Source organism: Adiantum capillus-veneris, chromosome 1, assembly GCF_014529385.1.
Source record: "Adiantum capillus-veneris isolate H3 chromosome 1, ASM1452938v2, whole genome shotgun sequence".
Taxonomy (NCBI): domain Eukaryota; kingdom Viridiplantae; phylum Streptophyta; class Polypodiopsida; order Polypodiales; family Pteridaceae; genus Adiantum; species Adiantum capillus-veneris.
In genome coordinates this window covers 93990210-94004878 of record NC_140931.1, presented here as the reverse complement: position 1 = coordinate 94004878, position 14669 = coordinate 93990210, and the positions used below count along the sequence as shown (strand labels likewise).

At 44.3% G+C, this 14669-nt stretch overlaps 1 protein-coding gene across 1 annotated transcript in view; it reads left to right on the top strand.

Moving 5' to 3' along the window:
* LOC147465203 (OPA3-like protein) overlaps positions 1–12752 on the top strand; it is an 81397-nt gene extending 68645 nt beyond the window's left edge. The window contains exons 2-4 of the mRNA XM_086518841.1: positions 11589–11723; positions 11797–11883; positions 12152–12752. Of these exons, the coding sequence (XP_086374967.1) occupies positions 11589–11723; positions 11797–11883; positions 12152–12274 (345 nt within the window). The 3' untranslated portion in view covers positions 12275–12752. The remainder of the gene's footprint in view (positions 1–11588; positions 11724–11796; positions 11884–12151) is intronic.
* Positions 12753–14669: the final 1917 nt, after the last annotated feature.

Genomic DNA, 14669 nt, shown 5'->3' with positions numbered 1-14669 from the left:
AGATTTTTTTCTCCACGCTCATGCCGATTGCTTTTGAGAGGGCCTAAAGATCATACCATTGATCTGATATCTGGAAGGACGCCACCGAATCGGCCACCTTATCGTGTGAGTCGAGTACAGAATGAAAAGATTATGAACTCAGTGAAAGACCTCTTGCTCTCCAGTGTTGTTGGTTTTGAAGAAAGACGGATCTTGGAGAATGTGCATCTTGGTGATGCCTTTTGGCTTAACCAATGCTCCTGCGACATTTAACCGGATGATGTACAAGATTTTTCGAGAGTACAGACTATTTGTTGACACTTTCTTTGACGATATCATTGTTTTCTCCAAGGATGAGGCAGAACATAGAGATCATCTGCTTCAAGTCTTTCAGGCATTATGAGATCACAAGTTAGTGATTAATGCAAAGAAAAGTAAATTTTTTCTACCAGAGATACACTTTTTGGGACACATTGTCTCAGCAACAGGAGTGCAGATGGATCCGGCCAACATAGAGACTATCCGTGATTGGCTCGATTTAAAGAATGTCCATGAAGTTAGAAGCTTCTTGGGATTGTGTTCGTACTACAGGCGGTTCATTCGAAAGTTTGCAGAGGTTGCTTCCCCTTTGCATATCTTGACACAGAAAGGAGTCCCTTTCTCGTGGAGACCCACAGAGGTGACTGCCTTTCAGACATTGAAAGAGAAATTGACTACAGGACTAGTTTTGATTTTGCTGGACTTGCAGAAGTCATTTGAAGTATATTGTGATGCTTGTGGTCGTAGTCTTGGTGCGGTCGTAATGCAAGAAGGCCATGTCATTGCTTACGAGAGCCGATTGTTCTCAAGGCCGGAATTGACAACACAGTTTATGAGAGAGCTTTTTGCGGTTATCCGTGCTCTTACTCAGTGGCGGCACTACCTACTCAGAGCGGATTTTACTGTCTTTACAGACCATCAGAGTTTGTGCTACTTCTTGTCACAGAAGCAACTTTCGGAAAAGCAGATGCGGTGGGTGAACATCTTGTCGCAGTTTCACTTCCAGATTGTCCATGTGCAGGGACAAAAGAATTTGGTTGGCAGATGCTTTGTCTCGAAAACCGTTGGTTCTGGCTATTTCCGCGATACATCATAGGAGCTTCGAGGATATGGTCGATCAGTATGCCACAGATACAGATTTTCCAGATATTTTCACACGGATACGGGATGGGGAGACAATAGCTGGATACTACCTTCGGGAAGGCTACTTGATGAAAAAGACTATGTTGTGCGTTACACAACCGTTGAGGGAAAAGGTTATGACTGATTGCCACTGTCCACCTTGTACGGGTCACCGTGGCATTGCTACCACCATGAAAGGGGTAGAGAAAGATTTCTTTTGGCGGAGACTGAAGAAGGATGTGGAAGAGTTTGTGCGCAGTTGCTTGGTATGCCAAAAGGTCAAGTTTGACAGGCATAAGGCACAGGGATTGTTACAGCCTTTACCCATACCCACCCGCCCCTGGGAAAATATTGAAATGGATTTCATTTTTTTTTATCTCCCAAGAATACAGAATGATCACGATGATTTTCCGATTACATGGCACGCCTGAGACGATTGTCTTCGACAGAGACCCCAGATTTATGAGTTTGTTTTGGAAGGCAATTTGGGAGAACATTGGCACGCAGTTGCAGTTCTCGTCATCGTTCCACTTGCAGACTGACGGGCAATCTGAAATTGCCAATTCAGTGATTTTAGATTTATTGAAGTCTTGTATCCTCGGATCAGAAGACTCAATGGGAAAAGAACTTACCATTGGTGGAATTTGCCTATAGTAACATGATACACTCTTCGACGGGGAAGACGCCATGTGAGATTGTTGAAAGTGCTGCGAAGGTTCCATCCTTCCTGAGCACGAAAGATTAGATATTTGAAGCGGATGAATATTCGCGAGACTTTGATACGGCTTTTGCCAAGGTTCGCGAGACTTTGCAGAAGTCTCAAGAACGACAGAAAAAGGCAGCGTATCGCCATCGTCGCAACTGGAAACTGAAGGAGGATGATTGGGTGCTCTTACTTTTGAGAAGGCACGCCTAAGAAAGAAAAAGGGAAAGGAGAGGCTTTTTCCAAAGCTTAGTATGTGATACTACGGACCTTTCTTGATTACTGACAAGATAAATGACGTCTCCTTCCGATTGAAACTGCCAGATACTTGGAGGATTCACAATGCATTGCATGTGAGTCTCTTGAAACCTGTTAAGGGTGATGTGCCTGATCATGGGGAGCCTGATGAGCAACCCAAAGTGGAAGAAAACGAGGAGATCCTTGTTCCTGAACAGATTTTGGCACATAATGATACGAAGAAAGGTAAAGTCCGAAGGCGGTTCTTGGTTAAGTTCAAGAACTTTCCTGCATTTGATGCGAAGTGTATGGAGGAGGAGGACCTAGCAGATACTCCTCGGATTGTGAAACTTTACCTCGATGTTTTGGTTTAGCATAGTCTACTCCAAACGGAACCCAGAAACTCAGCTCGGCCGAAGATCTGGTGCAGTGGGATGCACAAGAGGGGAGTTACTCCGCTCCTTTGTCAACAGATGCCTCGATTTTGATACTAAAGTCACTGATGTCTCTTTGAGCTTCAGGGATACTGAGAGCTGACAGTATTCTGCTGGATGACTTTATGAAATGGAATTCATGATTATGATACTGGTTTGTTCTTGACTTCTTGTGAGTGTAGGAACTGATAGCCGAAATGACTGCAGCATTTTGGTCTGATTGATCTCGAATAGACATGGTTGCAATAGGGGTTAGTCAATCGGACATCGATGAGGTCCCGATTGGACCTAGATGTGATTGCTAGCTACATTGCCGATAAATCATGGTCTAAGATCCGAATGAATGTTGAATGTCATGTGATGTCCTGTGATGTCGTGTGATGTGACTGTCGATTTTGTACATGTGCTAGATGTGTGTTCCTAGTACGTAGGTACTAACAGTCAGTGTCTGCTAAGACAGTTTATGGCTTTTGTCGGTTTTGCAGGCGTAATCGCCGTCGATTACAATGCTTTCAAGAGGGGGGTATGTCACAAAGTGATGACGTGGCGGACAACAGAAACCCTAATTTCTGCCAGAAACCCTAAAATTCCTGCAAACCCTAATTTTTGCCAGAAACCCTAATTTCCGGAAATCGCGGAGGCGGATTATTAAAAAAAATAAAATAAAATAAAATAAAATTTGGAAAATGATGAGCGACGCAAATTTCGCTTTTTCTCTACTTAAATGAGAAAGAGAGAGCGAATGCTTTTGTTTTCATGTTTTGACTCTCTGTGAGAGAGAGAGAGCAATTGCTTTTGATTTGAAGCTTTTGGGGCTCTGCTTTTGGGCATCCCTTGTAACCTTTAAATTAGTGGTGAGGGCCTCACTTCTCAGGGGCATCTGGACGCAGAGTCTAAGAGTAAAACCCTACCACTCTCTTGTACTTTGATGATTGATTAATACAAAAAGAAATACCGAAAGGGGCGTCAGTCTTTGGGGCCAATATCTCTAGGCACGGAACTCCGCCGGGCCAATGCAAATCTATTGTGATTTGTGAATTGTTTTGAAGTGGTTATTTGGTGCTGTCGCGGTTGATTCTTGACTTGGAGTGTCCAAGTCTGTTACAAAAGGCGTAGTCCTCCATGGTATGCTTGCCACGTCGGGTGACTTGGGTGGTCTAGGGAGATTAGCTTCGTGCGAGGACCCACTTAATAAGCCCGAGGCTGTCGAGGCTGTAAAGGCGAGGGTGTGTGAAGGTGTACTAGAGTTGTACCCTTGTGTGTAGGTGTATTGTAAACACCGTGACTGTACTGCGACTGTATTAAGCGAGGGTGTGTGAGAGTGTGTTAGCAGCGAACGATTTAGAAAAGCATGTGTGTGTGTGTGTGCGCGCAATTAAGCGTGTGAGCACCGGTTTGTTTTGGAGCGCCCTCAGTTTGAGTTGGCTAAGGACGATGCGGCTGCCGTGTGCACCTGGGTTGGCATTAGATAACGAATGCTATAGGCGATGCTTGTTGGAGAAGCACATCAAGTAGCTCGCGATTGTAGGTTGCATGGGGGCTGAATGGGGTGTAGTTTCTGCGACAGGGTGTTTAATGGTACCATGTAGGGTGATGCTGGGAAAGAGGTGATGCAAGGTGATACTGCCAAATACGGTGGCGAAGCTGGCAGAACTTAAAAGATGCTGAGTGAGGGGTGATGTAGGGTGCTGTGGATCCGTGCAGTATGCTGAATACGACTATATGGGCTTTTGCAGTATGATGCCGAGTGTGGTGGCGACGCTGGCAGTAGTATGTAACGCTGCAGGGGTTGTAGGTGATGCCGAGTGTGTGGCGCTGCCTGTGTTACAGGTGATGAGTAGTGTAGGTGTTGTGTGCAAGCAATGATTGCGTGTAGGCGAAGCAGGTGTAGGCAAAGCAGAAGCTATGAACGCAGCTCAGTGCGAGGCTGTAGGAGGAAACCACCTAAAGAGAATCCCACTCTAGAATCTATCTCCAAGTTAAACCTTCTTCACCTTCAACAACAATTGGAATCCTACAACTCTCCTTGCTCAAAACCCCCCAAATTTGTACATCTAGCCCTAAAATCTCTCTCAATAGACAACTCCATTGTCATCAAACCCGCCGACAAAAACCTTGGACTCACTATTCTCTCGAAAGAATGGTATGAGAATGAACCACTTAGGCAACTCAATGATCCCATCACCTATCAACCAATCACCCCACCTTCTCATAATTACTTAGTCTCTCTCCTCTCTACCATCATACATAAATACACCCTCCTGCTCATGGAACAATGTGCCTTCATCCTTGCACCCCTCTCTAAACCTTTCAAACCCTGCCCAATCTACTTTCTTCCTAAATTGCATAAACCTTCCCTGGTTGCAAGACCCATTTGTTCCTACAAAGGCTATCTCTTTGAAAATGCATCCAAATGGCTCCACATGGAACTATACCCGATTCTCTTGGATAAAAAACAACACCTAAAAGATTCCCTCTCCCTAATCAAAGACCTACACAATACTTGATTTCCACCAAACTCTCTCCTCTTTACCTTTGACGTAAACTCTCTATACACTAGCATCCCCATTGACCAAGGACTCCATGCCCTAAAAACAACCATTTGCAAACACTTTGACCCTCCAAAAACCAACTTCATCATCTCTCTCTCTCTACCCTCATCCTCACACAACACTACATCGGGTTCAATAACAAAGTTTTCAAGCAAATCAAGGGCATAGCTATGGGATCAAATTTTGCCGTAGTCTACGCTTGTCTCTTCCTTTGCCACATGGAGTCCCAATCCTCACTCCTTCATAACCCTAACTTAGCATATTTTAAAAGGTTCATTGATGATGCCTTTGGAGTATGGACAGGCCCTTTAGAATCACTAACATTTACCCTCAACACATATGCAGGACCACTACATGAACACATCAAAATTACCCCTTGTATCTCTACCAATCAAGCCACAATCCTAGACATACACTTCTTTAAAGGGCCCAATTTTCTAGCTCATGGTATCCTAGATTCAAAATGCTACCAAAAGCCCCTAAATTCTTTTCACTACATACCATGGATCTCTTGGCATCCAACCCACCAAAAAATAGCCTTCATCAAATGAGAACTCAAAAGATACATTGTGAGGGAAAGCTTCTTTGAACACTACCAAACCACAAGGAACCTCTTTTTTATCAGACTTAGGAAAAGAGGCTATCCTAGGGAAGTGCTCCTTAGGATCTTCAACTCAAGATCCTATTTGGAAAGAAACAACCTCTTAAATAAACCCTCTCCAATCAAAAAACCTCCCCCAATCATTTTCAAATTACCCTTTACCCCAGAAACTAGAAAACTAAAACCCTCCTTAATAATTGGGAAACCTATACATCAAGCTTGCCAAAACTCTCCGCACCTCTCCCACTTGGAAAAACCCATCACATGTTGGACCACTGGACCAAACTTACACACAATCCTTAAAAAACAGTCCTAATGCATAGCAAGGTCAACATGCCCAACTTACCCTCGTTTGATTTTCTTTACAACTTATGCAGGATAATGGTACCACTACTTCGGTTCAACCTTCCCCCCCCCTCTTTCGCTTCCTTCCCCTTTCTTGGTCACCAGTTTATACCCACACCCCATTTTTCTGATACCAGTATATACCCCCATTGCACCAGTGTATACCCACACCCCGTTCTTGGTCACCATTATATACCCACCCATTCTTCCCCCCTCCCTCTCCCTTTTGTAACCAGAATTATGGGTATAACCAAAAAAGCGTTTGTGTCCGATACTCTTTACCCTATAAGTGGCGCACATCCTACTTGCCTCTTGTAACTAAAGTGTTATCAAACCAAAGGACTTCTCTACCTACCAATCTCAAAATAAATTCTTAAATCATAATCGTATTTTTTGTGTTATCGTTCCCACTCGCATAAAAATAATCTTTACCTACCAAACGTTGGTATTACCCAAATTTTATAACCCTCTCTCATTCAAATAAAAATTTTAGCCCGCCCCGCTCAGTAAGCTTACACATGATTGCTCCTCTTCCTCGGTTTCACCAAACAAAATATACCCTTTTTTAGCCCGCCCCGCTTAGTAAGCTCACACATGATTGCTTCTCTTTTCGGTTTCACCAAACAAAATAGACCCTTCTTTTCTAATGACTAACTCACTCAAGAAAAGAGGACACAAACTTTTCAAAATTGAAGTTTGGTTTCCCACCTTTTTTGCTCCCTCCCAAAAACTTGCACCCAACCTCCCCTACTTAAACAACCCTCACTCTCCTCTCCCTAAACTCTTCTTCCCTCTCCAAGCTCCCTTGGAATACCACTGATGAGCTCTCTAAAGAGCGAAACGCGTTTGGTCGTATAATCCTCAACCAACCCTCCCTTCTCTTCCCCCCCCCCCCCCCGTTTATTCCAAACTCCCTTCTCCCTATCCCGTAATCTAATTTGAGTGTTCTGCTCGCTTGGTCGTTATAAATACTGTAAGTTTCGTCTCAAGATAGACGGTTGAGGCCGCTTATCACATTGGAACCAACGATGAGGTCCACTGCAAAGGGTACATAATCCATCTTTGGAGGGTTGTGAACTGGACTGTTGTGGAGGAGCAGCAGAAGTTGACGCTTGATTGCCATATGAACGTCTGTTCGGGTAAGAATTTTGCTGAAGTGATTGTCAGCCGTGACGACGTCGATTAAAATTAGACCGATCATTTTGGAAATTTGGCCTACTATTTTGCGCTCTCGGACTCCAAACACTAGATCGGGACAAGGAACTAGCAGTTGATTAGGACTGTGAAACATTAGAACCATTATGTGATCTATTGCTTGAATAAGAGACATCACGTTGGTTTCGAAAGGGGGCACGGGATCCGCGACCAAATGGGCGATCACCGGCTCGACCAAGCGGAAAGTGATCTCTGCGAAAGTCACCTAACGGTTCCACATATGAAATGGCGTCCTCAACTGTAGGGGGGTTTGCCTTATGTACATCATCGCGAAGGGTGGGCTCAAGTCCATCGACGAAAAAATGTAATTTATCGTCGGGAGTAATGGTCATTATCTCCAAGTTCAGGAAGCAGCCACAGAGCCTATTTGCTTTAAGTGGCGCAACGTAGAACGCGCATGAAAATCAGCACTTGCTGGCACAAAGACTTTGCACATTGCGCGCTTGAATTTGGCCCACGTCGGTGTTTGTTTTCCTAAGGCAACCCGATTTTGCCACCAAAGAAAGGCAGTGTCTTTCAGGAGGCTAGCAGCCAAAGCTACTTTTTTTTGTTCCGTTATGTCTAGGTTATTAAAATAATTGTCCATCTTGAAAATCCATTGATCAATCACCCGCTTATTGCATCGACCATCATAAGGTTCAGGGGGTTTGATGTCCACCTTTTTTTTATTAGATTCTGTAATTAATCGAAATAAATATTTAAGTTCAGGATTGTTAACCTCATCAGGTGGATTAGGCATGGCTTGATCTTCGCCACGTACGGAAGATGTAGAACTGCCGTCCTGCTGAGGTGTCGGCTATGTCAGGGCTTTAACTTCATTTGACAAGGACTGGAGCATAGACTCGAACTGGGCCTGTCGTGAAGCTTGGGCCTCAAATTGTTGCTGAATGGCGGCCAAGAGTGCTGCTCCGTCTACCTGTTCTTGCTGTGTCCCTGAGTCTGACATGACGAGCTCACAGCTCGTAGCGAGGCGAGGCTAGAAAAGACCAACCTGTAGGTAAAGTAGGCGGTGTGTGTAGTGGCTCCGCGAACTCAGCGAATGCTGGGTCGTCCTCCATAAAATCCTTGATCTCGTCGAGCTCTGGAGTCAATGGAGTGTAATCTGGCACGACTTCCTCTGCGTGGAAAGGAATTAATGTGGGAAGTTTGGATCTCGAAGAGGTTATCCACGTAACAAGCCGGAATATGATGTGCGACGAATGGGAAACGAGTCAAAAGGAACTCGTAATGTGGCAACTCTGTCTGCTTGCACCGAATGGTAATCCGCCACACTAACCACCTTTGGAACCCGAAACGGCGTTGCGAGATGTGCACCAGATACTCTCTTTCAAGAGGGTTCGGAGGTTCGGGAGAGTACGTGGGAGACGGAATCCCCTCTGGTGCTTCCGGAACAGCCTGCTTTGGAACAGGTGCGGGAATAGGTATAGGCGCAGGGATCTCTGCAATTTCCGGCTCGGGAGAATCTGGAATTAGTATGATGTCGGGTTCCGGCGAATCGGAGATGATTATTATTTCGCAGGGAGGAGGATTTTCGGGAAGAACTTCTTCTGGCACGTCGTCTACGTATGACAGATACGGAAGAGGCACATCGTATGCGTCATCGTCCATGAGAAGGTGAAGGCCGGGACGCGTGACGCGCTGCGAGAGGAAGTGCGCACAAGAATGCGAGCGCTGGAGCGTTTCTCTGCAAGGCGGGCTCGTACAGTGTGTTTCGCTGGCTTCATTTGTTTTGAATAAGTTAGCCTATTTTTTTAATGAATACCAAGTCACGCCCTTTTGGCCGGCCACCCAAGTTTGGGGCAAGCGGGTAACTTAAAACACTCTAATGTGTAATATTTAAGTTTAGCCAGCGTAAGAAACCAGCCAGCGTGCGAATTCGGCCAGGCAAAAAAAAAGGAAACGTCAATCGCTGCCAAAGCTGCCGCTTGAGGGTGTCGCTTGGTGATGGGCTCTGTTGCTTGGGAAGAGGTGCGCCGAAAAGGCACACCACTACATGTACCGGTTGTACATACGAGCCTTCGGGTACACGCCACACAAATTCTGGGTACGCCACACACTCACACACACTACTGTTGCCCTCTTTATATTCCCTTTTCTTTTCTGTTTTTCTCTGGATTAAAGAGAAAAGTTAAGAGTTACCGCATACACGTAGGCAATTGGCCACCATCTTTCCTTTGCTACCATACAACTCACGAGGTGAGGGTTGCGGGAAGGGTAGGCAACGATGAAGCTAGGTAGATGCCAAGTCCAAAGGCCTGGGAATTTTTTTTTGCTCTGGTACCACTGTGAAGAACACACTTATTATGTGTGTTTATTCATACTAAAACTTAAAAGAAAACTGAACTCTGAACAGAACTTGAGAACAAGAAACTCAGAGATTGAATGTTTGATTGATTGAAATGTGTTACAATGGCGTTCTTATATAGAATCTGAAGAGACACAATGAAGAGACGTGACCCTTGGTCAAAAGACATGACCCTAGGTCAATAGTCGTGTCTCTCTGCTGTAGAGTCGTGACCATTCGGCGTAGAGGTGCAGCCATTCGCCGAAGAGGCATGGCTATTCGTTGAATAGATGCGACTCTTGGACGAAGAGGTACATCCTTTCGAGAACAAGGGTCTCTGATCTGGTACGTCTTTGTATCTGCAAGAGAACCAGGCAAGAAAGGTAATACAATCATGAAGAATACGTCACAATCGTGACAAAGATAGTCCTCTCCACCTCATTGGGAAAGTGCAGGACGAGAGCTCTCTTTTTGGTGGTGTCCTTCCTTGATCTCCACGTCTTGGTGAACGGGAAGGAGTTGTTTTTGTATCCGAGCTGAAGGCAAAGCTCTTTAAGCTCTTTGGCGTCTTCTTTGAGGGTATAGGTGATGACTGTCGCTTACACATTGAGACATCGTGCTCGTCTCATCTTCTCCTCCTCTATTGTGGTTTGTATAAGGAGGTGCTCTGTCACAAGACAGTCACCACGTGCCAAATAGAAAAGAACAGACTGAACAGACTTTTAGCACTTCCATAACAACTGAACTGAAAGAGAGAGAGAGCACACACGACACGGAGTGGCATAATTCCGCCCTAGAGAGTACTGGCCCCAAACCTTGGCGCCCCTTTCGGTATTTCTTTATATTGTTTCAACTGAGTACAATGCCGGTACTCCCTGCACCTTTACATTGAAGCATGCCAGAGAATGAGTCCTCTGCACATATTCAAAGGCCCTTGGCCTTGAAAAGGACTTAGATGAAAAGCTATAAACTCAAAAGCAACTGGCCCAAAAGCAGATGCCCAAAAACTGCCAGTGCAAAAGCAAAAATCCGTACAACTCTGCCAGGTCAGGAGCCAGCGTAAAACGCGGAATTCCATAGTCTGCCACATCAGCAGCCTTTACGCTATTCTTTTTTTTTTTTTTGTGTGTGTGTGTGTGGGTCCAGCTTTATTTTAATGCCTTTATGTCCTTCAGGCCCCATCAGACGAGGTCCCAAAAGTTGGTGGAACATTTACTTCTTCTGTTGCTTCTTTTTAGGGTTTAGGCCCCTTGGCCGGGATGTGAAGGTTGGCTCCGTTCTTACACATCAGCAATTTGTGACATGCTCACCTTTTTGGGTTTCCTCTTTGACTTCTTTGCGGAGGCTTTTATGTACTACCTCCACCCATCCCTCCTCCAGGGCCTCCATCTGCCCTTTTATGGAGTCGGCCATGGCTTTTGTCTTCATCTCGATGGTCTCGGCAAGGGCTTTTGTGAGCTCCTCTTTCATTGCTTCCTTCACTTCGATAATCTCTCCTTCTTCACATTGCAAATGCCTGGGCAGGGAGAGGGGGCGACTGGGCAAGGGAGAGGGGGCTCACTAGGCAGGGAGGGCTTTTGTGAGCTCCTCTTTCATTGCTTCCTTCACTTCGATAATCTCTCCTTCTTCACATTGCAAATGCCTGCACCCTCCTCACCTTTCCATCCTGTTTGTATGTATGTGTGATTGTGTGTGTGTGGGTTTGAAAAGAGTGTGTGGGGGGGGGCGACTGGGCAAGGGAGAGGGGGCTCACTAGGCAGGGAGGGCTGAGTGCGAGAGGAGGGCTGGGGGCTGAGTGAGAGAGGGGGGTGGGCAGTGGGCGCGAGGCAGGGGGCAGGTGGGCAGAGAAGAAGAAGAAGAAGAAAAGGAAGAAGAGATCAATCTACCACACTTCGGTGATAGAAAGGTTATACCATTTTCATCTTCTTATTAGGAGACACACACACACACACACCCGAGAAGAAGAGAATTTTAACTTTGTAGGAAACTATCCCAAGAGACCTTAAAGATCCATCCGGAGAGAGAGAGAGAGAGAGAGAGAGAGAGAGAGAGAGAGAGAGAGAGATCTTTTTTATAGGCAAACCACAAGTTTTCTGTCACCCTACAACGGCGAATATATGGTCATGCAACAGATGTTGAAATTCGACCCTTAGACCCAGAAAAGGCTGTGCAGGCTGCTGCAGATATTCTTGGGGAGGTCATCGTATTTTCGGTAACCTTTGTTTTGATGCTTTGACTCTGAGCCTCTCTTTTGTTTTGTTCCTTACTGGCCTGGGTCTATGTAGGTTGGAGTGGGTGCAGTGATTTTTGAAGTCCAAAGAAGTGCCAGATCAGAAGCTCGGAAAGAGGAAGCTCGAAGGCAGGAAATTGAGGTGGGTTTTGGCTGGAGTAAGTCATGTGAGTAAGTGATGTATGTGTTTCTTGCACTGTCCACTCTTTTCTATCCCAAATACAAGAATATCCTTATGCATGTGTTTCTTGCACTGTCCACTCTTTGAAACAATTTTTCATGTATTGGATAGAGAATTTTGAAACATGTGTGCATTGGCCTGCTTTGCCCCGTTTTCTGACCTAGTGTCATCTTTTGTCAGATGTAGTCACACCATTAGTAAGAAAATTAACCTGTTAATTACTTCTCAGGCCATATCAGACAGAATAAAATCATTGGAGGAGGCATTTGATAATTTTCTTAAAGGACAGCAATCGTCTTCAACGTGGCTGCCTTTCAAGCAGGCACAATCTCAAAAACCAGAAAAGGCTTAATGACAACAATCTTGTTGAAAATGTATGGAGGAGTTGTTTCTTGGGCACTCGGCCATTGCGACGCTAAGAGACACAACTAGGTGGTTGAGATATTTGAACTGCGCCTGCCATGGAAGAGGGACATTCTTTTTTCAGCTGCTTTCATATTACTCATGTGAAGCGAAGTCAGGTGGCTAGTTATATCTTACGACTATGCCATGGCTCTGTATATTGGATGTAATTCCAATCGCCAATTTTACCCGTTTTTGGTGGAATTGTCTCATGCATAAGTACTCAAAAACCGAGTTAACTAGCTGTCCATTTTTTTGTAAGAACCTCATTCTCGGTCTCATCTGTGCAAGTGCATATCCATAATTGGTGAAGGAGATTTGATTCTGCATGGTGCCTCCTTGCTCATGGAACATCTTTTTTATGGGTGGACAATACTCTTCTAGTTATAGAGTTTGTGTTCCAACTTTGGTCATGGAATTTCTTTTTAGTATGGGTGGACAATGAATGCTCTTCCAGTTATATGAACTTTGTGTTCAATAGGAGTGGGCTGCTGTATAATTGTAAACAGTTAATGGACTTGTTTTTTCTGTCACTTTCATTTCAATTCTTAAAGTATTATGTTTCATAATTAAACCCATTCGCAAGGGCAACAAATTCCCTGCAAGTCTAACGATGTCCAAAGCGATTTGTGATGTGATTCACGTTTCCAGCATTACACAATATCTTCTCAGCATCAGAAGACAATAATATATTTTAGTAGGCATGGAAAACTTTTTCCTATGACATGAATTGATGTAAGGAAGGCAACCATGTGGTATACCTCCATAAGGCATATAAAAGATTGAACTTGAAACGGACGATCAAGAGACACATACATGAAGCAAGATGTTGTGTTTAGTATAAGCCTAAATTTATTCAAGACATGCAAATCATGTTCTGGTTCACACATGTTGGCTCAAGGCGTGTATTATAGATATAAACATCCAAACCTTGAGGTGTTTGTGACATCTTTTGATCTAATTTAGTGCAGCAAAACTTTTTTGTTCAGCAGCTATGTTGACAAAATTAAAGCAATTCACTAACCGAGGAGTTTGACTTGATGTAAAGTGCAGCAATTTCTCCATCTAGAGAGCTTGAACACAAGTTCCTAAGCCCTTGACAACGAGGCTTGTCAAGAACAGAAGATAATACACAAAGTGCCTTGCATAGCTAATGCGGAACTGTTGGGAAAGCCTTAGCCATTGCTAATGGGTTAAAGGGGATTAACAAGAAATCTATACATGATATAAAGAGCACCATGATATCATTTATATAAATAAAACAAATATATCAAGCTCCTTACATGGGAGAAAAGCTTGATCTAGGGCTTGCATCATATGCTCATGCATCATTGCAACATAAGGAATATTGACCCTTTTTCTTAGGGATGCATTGTGGCTTGTACATGCATATCTCATGGACAATGGGTATACATTGGTATATTATGGGTAGATCTAGTCACACGAGGTAGCGCATAGAAGAGGCATAGGCCACAACCATTCTTGACTTACAAAACACCTCACTTACATTGGACAAACCACAATCAACTATCATAAAAAGGTGGCTATCTCTCTCCCCCCACATCCCCCCCCCGCCCCCCGCCTTTTTTACAATTAGGCCAACTATGGGTACATCAACCATCCCAATAAAAAGGCTATGACTCCAAACAAAAAGGGTCGGATATTTTACATAAAGTCTTTACAAAGCATCACCCTCAAAAGCATGATTCACATGCATTTTCGCCACTTTCATTTTCTTCTTTTGCTACATTCTCCTTGCCCATGCCTTGCTTGTTATTCCTCATCTCATGTTTGTAATAACAACTAGTTCCTTTCAATGCATGGATTGGTAGTGAAACAGTCTTTAGCCATGTGTTCTACATTACCACATTAACCCACCTTTTACTTGAAGAGATGAAGGGACATTTGATGTAGAAGCAATCTTTGATGTAGGTCCAAGGTTGCAAGGCAAGTGACCCTGACCATTCATCTACTGACATTTCTAGAGCAGAATAACTCCCCCCAATGTCAACAGATCAACATTTTCCATGCAGGGGAGACTTTTCATTTCTGTCCAAGCTAGAACTTCGTCTTTGATGCCACTTGTTAATGATACAACATGCGCACGCAGTTACAAAGCTTGAATGGGAGAAAAGAGCAAGCTCTAGAGATGGCAGCATTTGAAATATAGAAAAGAGCAAGGTGGAGAGAAGGGAGAGCTACCCAACAATCACAGAAGCACCTAGTAAGATTCTTTATTCATTGATGTCATTATGAATACGAATAATGTTAGTGTAAGAAAAGAAATAAGAAGAGAGTTTGAGCTCTTGTAAGTGTGTAGGCGCGCACACACACACTTTGTCACT